Source organism: Triturus cristatus, chromosome 6, assembly GCF_964204655.1.
Source record: "Triturus cristatus chromosome 6, aTriCri1.1, whole genome shotgun sequence".
In the NCBI taxonomy this organism is placed as follows: Eukaryota; Metazoa; Chordata; class Amphibia; order Caudata; family Salamandridae; genus Triturus; species Triturus cristatus.
Window position 1 is genome coordinate 1,834,893,976 of NC_140589.1, and position 13,418 is coordinate 1,834,907,393.

General features: G+C 46.6%; 1 protein-coding gene across 1 annotated transcript in view; it reads right to left on the bottom strand.

Moving 5' to 3' along the window:
• CGREF1 (cell growth regulator with EF-hand domain 1) overlaps positions 1 to 13,418 on the bottom strand; it is a 118,772-nt gene that overhangs the window by 16,766 nt on the left and 88,588 nt on the right. Inside the window, exons 3-4 of the mRNA XM_085613257.1 lie at positions 11,400 to 11,471; positions 2,270 to 2,340 (exon numbers count right to left, since the gene is read on the bottom strand). Coding sequence (XP_085469383.1) covers positions 2,270 to 2,340; positions 11,400 to 11,471 — 143 coding nt within the window. The remainder of the gene's footprint in view (positions 1 to 2,269; positions 2,341 to 11,399; positions 11,472 to 13,418) is intronic.

A 13,418-nucleotide genomic window follows, 5' to 3' on the forward strand; every position in this document is an offset into this window, starting at 1 on the left:
CAGAATGGCGAAGCCTGACGTTTTTGCTTAACACCACGCTTCACAATTCTGTTGTAAATATTCCCCGGGGTCTTTTCCATCAATGCATCCAGGATCTGTAACCGCAAACCAGTATGCAACAGGACCACACCAACACGGATCTAATTTAGGAAAGATTTGAAGATTCACCTCTTTAAAGTTCACAAAGCAGTTTCCTCTTATATTACTCGCTGACTTTAAGCTTGTTTTTCACCACGCATAACGCTCCACCGCCTATTGACTAGGTCTGCTATATCGAAATAATATTTACATACATATAGGCATAAGTGAAAGGAGCAACATCTGGTGTGGGAGGGGCAAAACAAGTGAACTGAAGAAACTGAACTGACAGCTGAGATTATTACTGAAATGTATGAAACCGGAAGTGGTGGCCTGTGAAGAAGCATCACTGAGAGAAAGAGAAGGATCTGGATAAGGGGCACATTAGCGAGGTGGTTGTTAGCAAACAGAATTGTAGCAAGGTGGATGCTAGCGAGGTGGACGTTTGCGTGGTTGATGTTAGTGAGGTGGACGTTAGGGAGATAAAAGTTAGAGCGTTGGACATTAGCAAGGTGGACGTAGCAGTAAGAGAGTTAATGGGGCACAAGAATACCAGGAGTTCCACCAGGGTCAATCCTGTCTCCTGCCCTATTCAACCTCTATAGGGAACCCCTTGCATCAACTCTAAAAGAAGCTAGAATTGCCTACCACCTATATGCAAATGACACCCAACTCTACATAAAAATGTCATCAGCCAAAGATATCCAGCACCTAAACAGCCCTCTATCCATGGTCAAATCCTGGCTGACCAACAACCACCTTAAGCTCAACTCCAACAAAACTGAACTCCTCTTGATTCAACCGAAAGAAAAGTCCTTTCCCGCGGATATCTGGTTCGACAAACTCACTGCTTTAAACTGCAAACTATGCTTCACCAACTCTGTGAAACCTCTAGAGTTGACACTTGACAGAAACCAGAAAATAAAAAGGCATATAAACGCCTCAGCTAAAAGTGCCTTCTACATGTTGAAGCACCTTAAAAAAGTCGAACCATTCCCCCCGTTGAAGACCTAAAGACTGTGGTGCAGTCCCTAGTCCATTCCAAGTTGGACTACGGTAACGCTATGATCACGGGTGCCCCAAAATAATGCCTCATACCTTTGAAAGCTACACTCCACGCAGCAGCCAGTCTCCTGTAGGGGGAGAGTCGCTCTGACGACATCACTTCCAGTGTAAAGAAACTCAACTGGCTACCCGTGGAGGCAAGATGTGAACTCAAAACTGCCTGCAAAACCCACAAAGCTCTCTATATTGAAAAACCGATCTACCTCACAAGCAAACTGTCAAAAGCAGGCCTAAAGAGACCTCTCCGAATCTCTAACACTCTACTCTTGATTCCGCCCAAATTCAGGAACGAAAGATCTCGCACCCGCTTCTTCTCTTGGAACGTTCCTAGAATCTGGAACTCTTTGGCACAGGATTTGCGTGACAATTAATCATTCCCTTACTGCAGGAATAAACTTAAACTTCTTCTAAATAAATATCTAAACCCTCCCCTTAAGTCATCTGACTGGCCAGATGCTCCCACCTTACACCCTCCAAATAAATCTGAGTATCACTACCTGGGGGGTAAAACTGTACGTCTACTCTCCCCAACTCAGTAGCACCCTACTTTAACTACCCCAGAAATATTTCGTCCGCATATCCTACTGTATATTGTATTCTTCTTTTATATATTATTACTATGTATTTTTATTTACTCCATATGTAACTCATGTAATTGCTGCTTTACTAGTTCTGTGCGTCTATTCTCTCCAAATATGTAACACCCTACCTTAACTACCTCCGTACTAATTTGTTCACATATTCTACCATATGTTGTATTATACTTTCGTATACTGTCACTGTGTATTTGTATTTAGTTCACATGTATCTCATGTAATTGCTGCTGCGATTTCTCTGTAAATCGCTCGGATACCCTCAGGTCAAGTTTGCGCTTTACAAAACTCGATAAATACATGAGTGTCCCAAGACAAAGAAAGCAGACATGAGACACAGAGCAGTTAGTGTGGTGGAAAGAAGAGTGCTGCCAAGAGTGCTGAGGGTGGAGAAGAGTAGATCACTAGTGGTCCTTGTGACCTACAGACCAAGGTGCAGGCGTGCTTCGAAAGCTTGAAGAAGAAAAGAGAAAGCAAAGCCAGGCTGGGGAGATACAACTCGCTTCAAGATAGTATGATTCTGCTTTTCTTACCCTGCTCCCACTTCATGGCTTCAGGGTCTTGTTCCACTTTGTCGGTGCTCTTCAGGTAATTCTGCAACAACCTGGAGAAGAGATTGAGAAGCGACTGCATCAATGGAAGATGCTCGTGGCAGAGGCAGGGTTCCATACAACACATTCTCATTGACGGCGATGTACTGGAGTGAAGTGTGGTTTACCGTCTGCATGGCCGCCCCGCAGCACGTGTGAAGGGAAGCACATGCTTACTGGGATGATCTTGGCTAATCCCTGGGTGATGAATGGCAGGGCATGTCACCCAAAATGTCAAGAGGGTTTGCTCTTGAGGGTCTCCTTATAGTATGCACAGACGGTATGATAGTGGTGCTACTGTACCATGTCGGACACTGTAGGGAACTGGAATGTGAAGGTCGAGTGTGAAGATGGGGGCAACTTGTGCCTACGTTTGGCTAGTGGATCTGTTCTGAAGCTGATTTTACTAATGCATTTTGCAATTTTCATTATCGTATGCATAGAAGAGAATCCTTTAAATGTGGTCGCTTCCATAGACCAATTATTGTCCAAGTCTTAGGAAGATGCACATGTGCAGCTCTGGAGGATTCAAACAAGACACGGCTACATAGATGTCTTATCAAGAGCAGCGAAAGATCTAATCGGAAATATTGATCCTTGACAGTAAGATTGTTACATTGTACAATCTCCCATACATTTCATTATGCAATTAGTTCTTTATCAACAGTCAATGTTTAAAAGTCCATCTGTAAACATCGCCTGCCTGAATCTGATTTGTACTGTTTACAGTTGTTGATAGAGAGTGCAAACACAAAGTAAATGTACAACGCAGGAGATGTAGGCTATACCTCACACGCGTTAGTCTAGGAAGGCACTCAAGTATGGTCTTGTAATTGCATTTATATAGCACTTTCCACTTGTGATGAGCGCTGAAGCTCTTTGAGGCGAGTAGCATGCGACTCAGAAACCCAAGATTAGTGGTTAATTTAGTGGTTTCTGGTTAATGATGTTAGTCTGGTATTCTTAGAAGACGACCTTACATGCACTACCGCAGTTACCACCTGTCTTACGGCGGTCACCAAATGGATGAAGAATAACCACCTCCGCTGCAATACTGATAAGACCGAAATCTTATTGATAGGGAAAAATAATCCATTTCAACCCAAGGACTGGTGGCCAGAGGAGGCTGTAGCCCCGCCCACCTACAGTGGAGGTGGCAAAAAATCTGGGAGTGTGGTTTGACTCTTCCCTCTCCTTCAAACCCCACGCATTAAAGGTGGTGGAGATATGCTTTGGCCCAATTAAAACCCCGAAAAAGTTCTTTGACATGATTCCGCTTGCCGCAAGGAAAACAGTGGCAGTGGCTTTAATACCCTCGCGCCTAGACTACTGTAATAGCCTTCTGGCAGGGGCTGATAAAGCAACCCTGAGGAGTCTACAGGTAGTACAACATGCAGCGGCCAGATTTGTCCTAGGGCTCCCCGGTAGAACATCTGCCTCAGCCACCCTGAAGACCCTTCATTGGCTCCCGGTACATAAAAGAATTTTGTTTAAATTTCTTCTGAAGATCTTCAGAGCAACTCGCCGGTTACGGCCAGTATATCTTTACAGAAGATTTACTTCATACACGACAATAAGGACACTTAGATCCACCTCAGCTAACCTGCTCAAAGTGCCAGGCTTCAAACTTAAAACCAGGGGAGGGAAATCAGCCACTGTGTTAGGTACAAGGGCGTGGAACTTTATGTCAAATAAACTCAGAGCAATGGAAGCTGAAGTGCAGTCTAGAAAGGCCCTAAAGACATGGATCTATGGAATATCTGATGACTCATGCCTTGCACTTATCTAGGCTCTAACTCTCTACTGCTGAAGCTCGTTATCTGATTGCGCCAGGAGGCTCCCGTGGGAGTGGCAGTTCGCACATTATAAGCAATACATTACATTACATTTGTTTGTGGTGGAATCAGGGGGAGCCAGATGTCATAACTAGTGGGGGTGGGGAATATGATACTTCACATAAATGACTGGTGGGGTGACTAAATATGGTAGAGGACGGTTAGGGGTTAGATAGATCCAGGCCAGTGATTACCAGTGTGAGAAGCAAGGGTTATGTGCTATGTACAGAGACTATGCAGGTCACGCAATACTGAGACCTAGTTACTTAAATGTGTCTGATGCAGACTGTTAACCAGGAAGAGACAGAAGATTCTTATTACAGGCACGTAGAGGCGGATTTAGATGTTGGTGGTATGGGACCGCTGTACCATGATGCCGCCATCGCATTGGCTTCCAGCCCGATCGCAATGGTGGCAGTGGGACAGCCACCCCGTCGGGATCCAGGATTCCTCGGCAGTGGCAGTGGGAAAAGCAGGCCAGAATCGTGGCTCTGCCGCTGCAGGCTCCACTGAGCAGATTCTGACCTGCATTTCCTTCAAGCATTTCATGGCGGGTAACCTGGCAGAAAGGCATGTAACAGGGGCAAAAACAAGGAGATGATGGACGGAGCACTGAACCTTTTTAAGACACAGATCTGGGATGAATACATCTTCGTTCTTTAGCTCACTTCGCCAGTTCAGTTCAGACCCAGCTTTATGCAAATCAGTCTTGACCCTGTGCCTCATGGGAACAGTCCAGCCTGAACTACAAAGCCAGATCCTCCCTGGACCGGAAACAAGCATCCTCAGAACGGTTTCGGAAAACACCCCTCATGAGCCAGGCTAGCTTGAATCAGTGGTGTAACAAAAGTTTAGGGGGGACCCTGCTCCGCAGATGATGTGCCCCCCTCCCCATCAAGTACACGGAGGTGCTGGAGGTGCTGTCACAGCGGCAGGATGCTCTTTAGGCTCACCTGTGAGCCAAACATTCCCAACACCGTGACATCCAGACAATGAAAATGCGGAGGAAGATTTTCAAATGGCTCCCAAGCAACACAAGAAAAACTGTCAAACCCCCCCTCCCCCAGTCACCAGCAAGTTAGACTATGGGAACATCCTGTACACCGGGATCACCAACCACCTCACTAGAAGACTGCAAACCATCCAGAACTGGGCAGCAAGCCTCATCCTCAACCTCCCACAGAGAACTCACATCACACTTTATGGAACTCCACTGGCTCCCGATACACAAATTAATTCAAACTCCTCTCACACACATTCAAGACGCTCCACAACTCAGGCCCCACCTACCTACACAGTTGCATCTCCACTCTGCACTACTCCTACTTGCAACCATCCAACGCACAGGACCAGATCAGGGGAGCAGACATTCTCGTACATCGCTCCTTAAACTTGGCACGGCCTCCCTCTCCACATCAGAGCCTCCTACTCACTTCCTGAATTCCAGAAGAAGCTGAAGACCTGGCTTTTCAATTAACCAACATATCATAGGTAGGGCCGGGCACACACCTTACTCAGTGCCAGGATACCCTTGCGGGTGATAGTGTGCTTTACAAATACACATAACATAACATAAAATAACATAACAGATCAAGCAACAGCTCGCCTAAGCTCTGGAGCCTAAAGGCACCAGAATGTGCTTTGACGGTGCACACTGCTCCTGTCCACACACTGCCTGTGCAGTCACAACGCAGTGCTTTGTGACCTTCTGGAACAGGCTGCCACGCTTCACAACCAAGCATGGCATAAAATGTCACGCTTCACTTCCGGTGCCCTCTGCTCTTTCTGTAAAGTACAATTAGATAATGTTTACCTCCAGATCGCCTGAGGCTGCACCTCCCTCGGTCAGGGTGGGGTGCCTTTGGCAGCAGGATGCTGACAAATATTGACAGGGTGGCATTTAAGACGACTGGCTGCTGAAGCCAATGTTTGTGATTGCGGTAGGTCTGTGTTCAGTATGAGGATATTTCCCTGAGATGTGGCGTTTTTACAAAATGGCATCCAATCACTTCAGCTGCTGCCACATAGACTATTTAAATTTTCATGATTGCATCTTGATTAGCAGTAAATAAAAGAAACTATATGCCTTCCGTGTCTCGACTGGAAAGGATGGAAAAGTCCCAAATTAATGGTGGGCATGAGATACCAGGAAGGCAGGTGAGAGAGTGCAGAACTTGTGTATGGAAGGAAAGAGTGAGGGAGAGAAAAAGTGAAATAAATGAAAGGGCAGTAGAAAGAGTGGCAAAGTGCAAGGAGAAAAAGATGCAAGTTTAGAGACCCTGAGAAAGGTGGGAGACAGGGAGAAGGAAGAGAGGGGATACATACGATGACTGAAGGCGAGACATTTGAAATCCACAGGGGCCAGTAAGGAACACCCCCTACTAAAGGAGCCCAGCTAGGAGCTTTAGCAGGGGTCACATGACTTCTGTAGCCCTAGACTGAAAGCAGAACGGACCACCACACATTTTGGATAACCCCTGCGAATATCACCTGATTTTCCTATGCTTGATCTGAGGCAAGAAAAAAGCAGATTACTTGGTCCAGCTTGGGTGAAAGGATTTTTGTGACCAAGCGACAAGCAATGTTTATAGGGTGAAGCCTTGCTAAAGACATCTTGTGGGCATTCAGAAAGCTTCCATGGGAATGAATTCCACCCATTGCTTACCAATGGCTTTGTGGTGTCTAAATAACTTTTTTGGCTTTCTATTGGCTGTCTGTTTGTTTCAGGCTGTCCAGGTTCAGTTCGTCCCTCCCCAGGAGCAAAGCCTTTCCACATTAACCCCCCTCGTATTCTTCCACGAGTGCTCTTTCCTGTAAACAGGCCAGTAAATATTGTTCTTATTTTGTCACATTTGCTCTGCATTCGAAGACAGAGGTCAAATGTCATGCACGGTCTTCTCAGGGAGCTTGGTGTTTACTTTTCTTTTTCTGACTTCAAAGTGAGAGGATTTATGGAAACTCTTGCTGGATACTGGGGGTAGAGGAAAGGGTTTTTTTCTGGCACACAAAAACATTTAAATGAATTGTGCAAGCATTTCAGAATATACCATATTTAAAAAAGAACAAACAAAGCACATTTTTGTTAATTCTTATGTTTGTTGGGAACAAATACTTTAATTTGATCCAAACAAATCAATAAATTGGTGATGCTATTTCCGCATATTATCGTTTGTTTGCTGTATAGTTTTATTAGTAAAACTATATGTCTGGGTACGTTGTTTCCGTTGAAAGTGTGTTGTCTGTAATGGTAGTGTGCTACCACACCATGCATACTACACTTCACACCACTGCACTGTACTCTACAGCACTGCACTCAATCCTACAGCACTCCATGCCACTTCACTCTACTCTGAAACAATCAACTCCACACCACGTACTCTACGTCACTGCACTCTATGTCACTCTATTCCACTCAGTGCCACTCCACTCTACACCACTCCACTAAACACCACTCTATTCTAAACCACTGCACTCTAAGCCACTGTACTCTATGCCAATACTCTCTATGCAACTGCACTCTACATCACTGCATTCTACGCCAGTGTACTCTATGCCACAGCTCTCTAATGTATGCCACTGCACTCTGTGCCAATGCGCTCTACACTTCTGTACACCACTGCACTTACAACATTCTACTTTGCAACACTGCACACTCTGTCACTGGACTCTACGCTCCTCTACTCTGCACTACTGCACACTATGCCACTCTACTCTGCATCACTGCACTCTACGCCACTTCACTCTGCACCACTCTATGCCACTGCACTCTCTGCCACTCTACTCTACTCTGCACTACTGTACTCTACGCCACTTCACTTTACAATGCACCACTCTAATGTACGCCACTGCATTGTATGCCGCTGAATTCTATACTGCTGCACTCTATGCCTCTGCACTCTATGCCACTATACTCTGCAACACTATATGCCAATGCACTCTACTGTACGCCTCTCTAAGCCACTGCATTCTACTCTACTCTGCACCACTCTACTCTACGCTGCCGCACTGTGTGGGGGTTGGGTGCAGAGGTGGTTGACTTAACGGCTCCACAGGCAGAGCTCTTGGTCTTTAATGTTTTTTTTCTCCTGGACAGGGAGATCTTTTTAGAAGGCAGGCAGCCCTCCCAGGGTTGTGTAGGTCGCTGGACTGCGGGACAAGTCGCTCTTCTATAGAAGGGTATTGGAGGCTGCAGACAGGCCGTTATGGCTGGGGCTAAGTCCGTTGTGGTCCTCAGTCTTCGTGCTGCACAGGTCTTCATGTCCTCTTTTTCGTAATCTCAGGATTAAGTTTCAGGGGTACACCTAAACACACAATTTAGGGGCATTACAGGGGTAAGAAGGTAGTAGACAACGGGCTATTTACCATTAGGGTGAATACACCCTTTGTATGTCCACTCCCTCTGGGGAGGGGGTATACCCCTAACCCTATTGGCCAGAATCCTCCAAACCAATATGGAGGATTTTCAAAGGAGTCGGTCACTTCCGCTCAGGACACCTTATAGGTTGTCCTGGCGAGAGAGGACACACCTCTCTTGTTTTCTAATTTTCTCAACGACCTTGCTGCCAAAAGTGGGGCTTTTGTCAGGGGACAGGCATCTACACTAGCTGGAGAGGCCCTGGTCAGCATAACAAAGGATGGGGAGGCTTTGAGGCTCACCGCCTTTCTATGCTTTGGGGTAGGTTTGAAGACCCTCTACCCAGGGCAGGCTTTGTTTCTGACCCACAAGAGGAAAATACTTCCACCTCAGGGGGTCAGAAACATGTCTAGAAGTGGCAGGCTGGTGCAGACCAGTCAGGCACACACTAGCTGGTTGGTAAGTTTTCAGGGGGCACTACTGAGGTGCCCGCTGGGTGCATTTCTTACTAAATCCGACACTGCAATCATTGTGGGCTCATTAATCTAAGATGTTTGGTACCAAACATCTTGGAATTCGGTGAAGCCATCATGGAGCTGTGGAACTCATAGTGACAAGCTCCCAGCCAATGTACTCAGTATGGCTATAGTGGACTTAGACACTATAGGGGCATATCTGCTCATGCAGTTATGCCTTCACATGCAGGATCGTGCATCCTGCCTTAGGGCTGTAAGGCCTGCTGTAGGGATGACTAACCTATGCCTCTTGCAGTGCTGGCAGGCCTGGCACCCAGGGATATGTGCCAGGTCGACTCTTCACTTTTATCAGCACCAAGGCACGCAGGTGGCAGTGTACATGTGTTTGGTGAGGGGTCTGTTAGGGTGGCACAATACATGCTGCAGGCCTTAGAGACCCTCTCTGGTCACAAGGCCCTTGGTACCACTGGTACCTTTTACAAGGGACTTATACACGAGTCAGAGGTGTGCCTACTGTGGAAACAAAGGTACAGTTTGGAGAATAATTAACACAGGCACTGGGAATCTGGTTAGGAGGAACCCAGTGCACATTCAGTCAAAGGTGCATCTGAGTCAGGCAAAAAGTGGGGGGTAACCATGCCAAAAAGGGTACTTTCTTACCCCCGGTCCTATTTTGCATCCCAGTCTGACTTTGTTTACCTTCAAGCAACCTGAACACGGCTGGATACCAGCGGCAGCGAAAACCCCTAAATGGGTTTGAACTGAAGCCATTCTATAAATAATATCCCTTTTCCAAAGGTTCTTTTTGAATAGTATAAAACCCGATCAGTAAACATTGATACTCTAAACATTTAAATTATTCATGGAAAAATACAAACTACTTATTTTCACAGCAGTTCCAATTTGGGACAATAAAAAAGAATGGAAAAAAGGTCTAGTTCAACCCGAGGAAGTCTCTTTCGAACTCAAAGGTCAGGTTGACTTATTTACCAAAATATGGGAAAGCCATCTCGATAAGCGTGTTATTTGGTGTGAGAGCGAGACAATGGTGTTGGCCACGTGCAGTGATCTCCCTTCCTCTTTAGGCTTCCCTGTGTCCTTCCCGACCCCATTAAAGTTGCTTTTTATTCTTTTTATTCATTTTTTTCCTGCACCTTGCTCAGGATCCTTACCTGATTGACAAGGAAAAGTGTCAGACCCCAACATGGACAGTCGAGGCGAGTCACACAGGGCGAGCTGCAAACCGGAAGCAAAGCAGGGGCTCGAGCCTGTCCAGTGTTGCATCAGAAGCCAGCTGGATTGGAAGAAGCAGCACCGCGCATGCGCTGTGTGGTGTATGTTTCATGATTTCTTGGTCTGTTGCTATTGGTGAAGCATGAAAAACCCTTATGGCCCCTTCTCCCTTTCTTCCAACATCCTAGGGCAGCAGGAGGGCATTTCCAGAACTGGCCCTTACATCTTCTTCGAGTGCAATGATGACATCACATCCTCTCCATGATGAGAGCAATTAACCTGTTCAGGAACTGCAGCTCAAATACGAAGAGTCATGTTACCAATTTGCATAAGTCATGACAAAGGTGGGAAGGTTCCTGAGAATTTTCAGCAGAAACAAATGTGTTGATATTGCTTAAAATGATTTGGACAAAGCATCTTTCTCGTTACATTTATAGAAACAAAAACCAGTAATTAGTACATGTATTTTAATCATTTTCAAGGGGAAGGGTCCAAATGTTATATTTAAGCTTACCTGTAAAGGACTGGGTGGTGTATTCTTATATTGTTAGTGTATGCTAATGCTACCTGGTTACTGTTGCTCTGTTGGGATGCAGCTTGCGGCTTCCACTGCTAGAATGGGGGTGATTCTGGAGTGGAAAGACACAGTTGCAGAGGGACTCTTGAGCTGGCCAGGGGCCGTTCCTGCAGGGAGATTTCTACATCCTCTTCTGTCCTGTTTTCCCAAAACTGGGCCCATATTTGTTCTTAGTGTTTAGTTTCAGATGATAGACACATGCCCAATGTGGCCAAGATCTTGCAGGAACATAGTGTCCTGAGACAGCATTGTCCCCTGGTCGGGTCACTTCAGCATGGCCAGGGTGTCACTAGCCAGCGTTGATGTCAGACCACGGGGGTAGGAGATCTTCGCCATGGGTTGAATGTACAAGTTAAGAAAGGAGGGTACTGCAGGGGCGTGGATAGAAATAGCTTGCCGGTTTTGATGGTTTGAGGATTAGTGATTCTTCTATGTTCATTAAATTGAGAAGGCTTTGGTTGTATAGGTGGATAAACTGGTTGTAAAAATGGATAAAGAGACACCAGGGATACAAGCTAGATGGTACAATGCTTGTGATTCTTTGAAGATGAGGGGCAAAGAAAACAACATGCACAATATACTCTAAAGCATCACTCACTTCAGTTCATCATCTCCGAAGTGCAGGGGGTTCCCGATTGGCTTGTCCTCCAAACTGTTGGCCAGGTCCAGCCTGAGAAGGAGACAAGAAAACATGTAAGATTGCAATGCGTGATGCCGGGCTGGAGAATGGACGTCTTGTAGCGCTTGGGTCCTCCCTGATCAAGGGAAGCAGCAACCCCCACACTCCCACAAACAGCAGCTGGAGATTCTAACAACTCTTCGAGCAAGCACCACCTTATGGTGTTGCATGGCCCTTCCCGGCAGAAGGGACAGCGGGAAGTTACTGTAGTCTGGCTGGTCGTTTTTTCCTGTGATCAGAGACATGGTTGCTAGACCTGCGTTCCCGCTAGGTGGCCATTGGAAAGGCACGGCAGAGCCTCTCGGTAGAGCAACCAACCAGAAGATCTGTTGACATCCATGTGCTCAATCTTCTGCAGCAACACAACTCGGTATGACTGTAGCGCTTGTTGAGTACTCATAACAAAAGTTCTAAAACCTGCATAAAGTAGAGGTTTGGCCTCCACTGCCCCAAGCTCTGAAACTGGTTTCCTGCTGCTAAGTAAATAGATGCCTGCTAGGATTGTTGGAAGAGTGTGGCACTGGAGAAGTTGTGAACATGAAAGTTTCATGCAACATCATTTCCGATCCTACCACATGTGAACAGCCTGAAATAGAGGGTGCCCTGAAAAACAATCCATCAGGGGCGGTTCTTCCGTTGCGGTGGAGGAGCGTCGCCCCACTACTGATAGCCACTGATAGCCAGAAGAGGCAAAAGTGAAACATAAATGATAATAAAACAATTTTATTATCATTTTATTTTTTGTTGAGCCAGAGCCAGCAGGGTCGTAGGGCGGGCGGGGCCATTCTGAGTTTCAGTGAGGGGTAGTAGGCACTGCTAACTGCGCGTGTCGGTTTAGCCGGCCTTCTTAGGATGGCCAAACCGACATGCGCACTTAGCATTTCTGCAACCTGAGCTGTGTTGCACAGCCGGCTGGAGAACAGACACAGGCTCCCAGGCCTTGTCTGAGCAATAAACCGGGCCGCTCACACCAATCCCAGCGCTTCTCTCATGCTGGGTAATAGTATTCCCAGCATGAGAACAACATCAGGATTGGCATCTGGGAGCCTGCGCAGTGTGCTTAAGCCCATGGAAGTCGAGGATTGGGAGAGGAGGAAAGCAGTGGCCTCAGCCGATAGAGAAGTACTATTTTATAGTTCTTAATTTTTCTTCTGTGTTTTTTTTATGTTTCTATTCCCCCACGCTGCCCTACCACTTCACATTGCGATCAGCCGCCACCGCACTCCATTCATTATCCAGCAGTAGACCTAGAGTTACTCCGGCTACCAACAGTTAGGAGACAAGTTGACAAGGTCATTGGGGGCACCCAGTCCTCATGAATGACTCCTGCAGCTAATGGAACCGCGTTGGAACCCAACCTCCCAGGCCTCAGAGCACGCCTTGAGAAGATCACACCAAGACTTGCTCTGTGTCTTTCGGAAAGAACTCCAGCCAGCATCTTTTCTGAACTCACATTTCAGTGACCACTTCAAAATATCAGGTGTATTGAGTCAGTGCGGTTAGTAGGGGTGCAGAAGGAGGCGGTAGGAATGAGCAGTAGAGATGGAAGACAGAGAGGGAGAAAAAGGTGGAGGAGAAGAGGACAGAAAGGGAGCAGTGGAAGTGGAACCTGGTGAAATAGAAAGAGAAAGTTAGAGAGAGAGAAAAAGGGAAGGAGCTGGAAGAGGAGGACACTTGGTGGCCCAGGGAAGAGCAGTGGAAGAGAAGAAAGAAAGAGAATGTAAAATTGAGGAAGAGAAGCACTGGCTATGTCTACCACTCACGTCCAGTCAAAGGTTCAGAAGTGCCAGAGGAAAGCACTGACCACACAGGAAGAGGGAGCGACCTGGAGAAACTGGCCCGACACCCTCCGCTCACAGCAACCAGGGCCAGTGGGTCACATGGAGACGTTCGATGTATGTCTGCGACTAGATCTGTTCTTGCAGTAGTGTCATTACC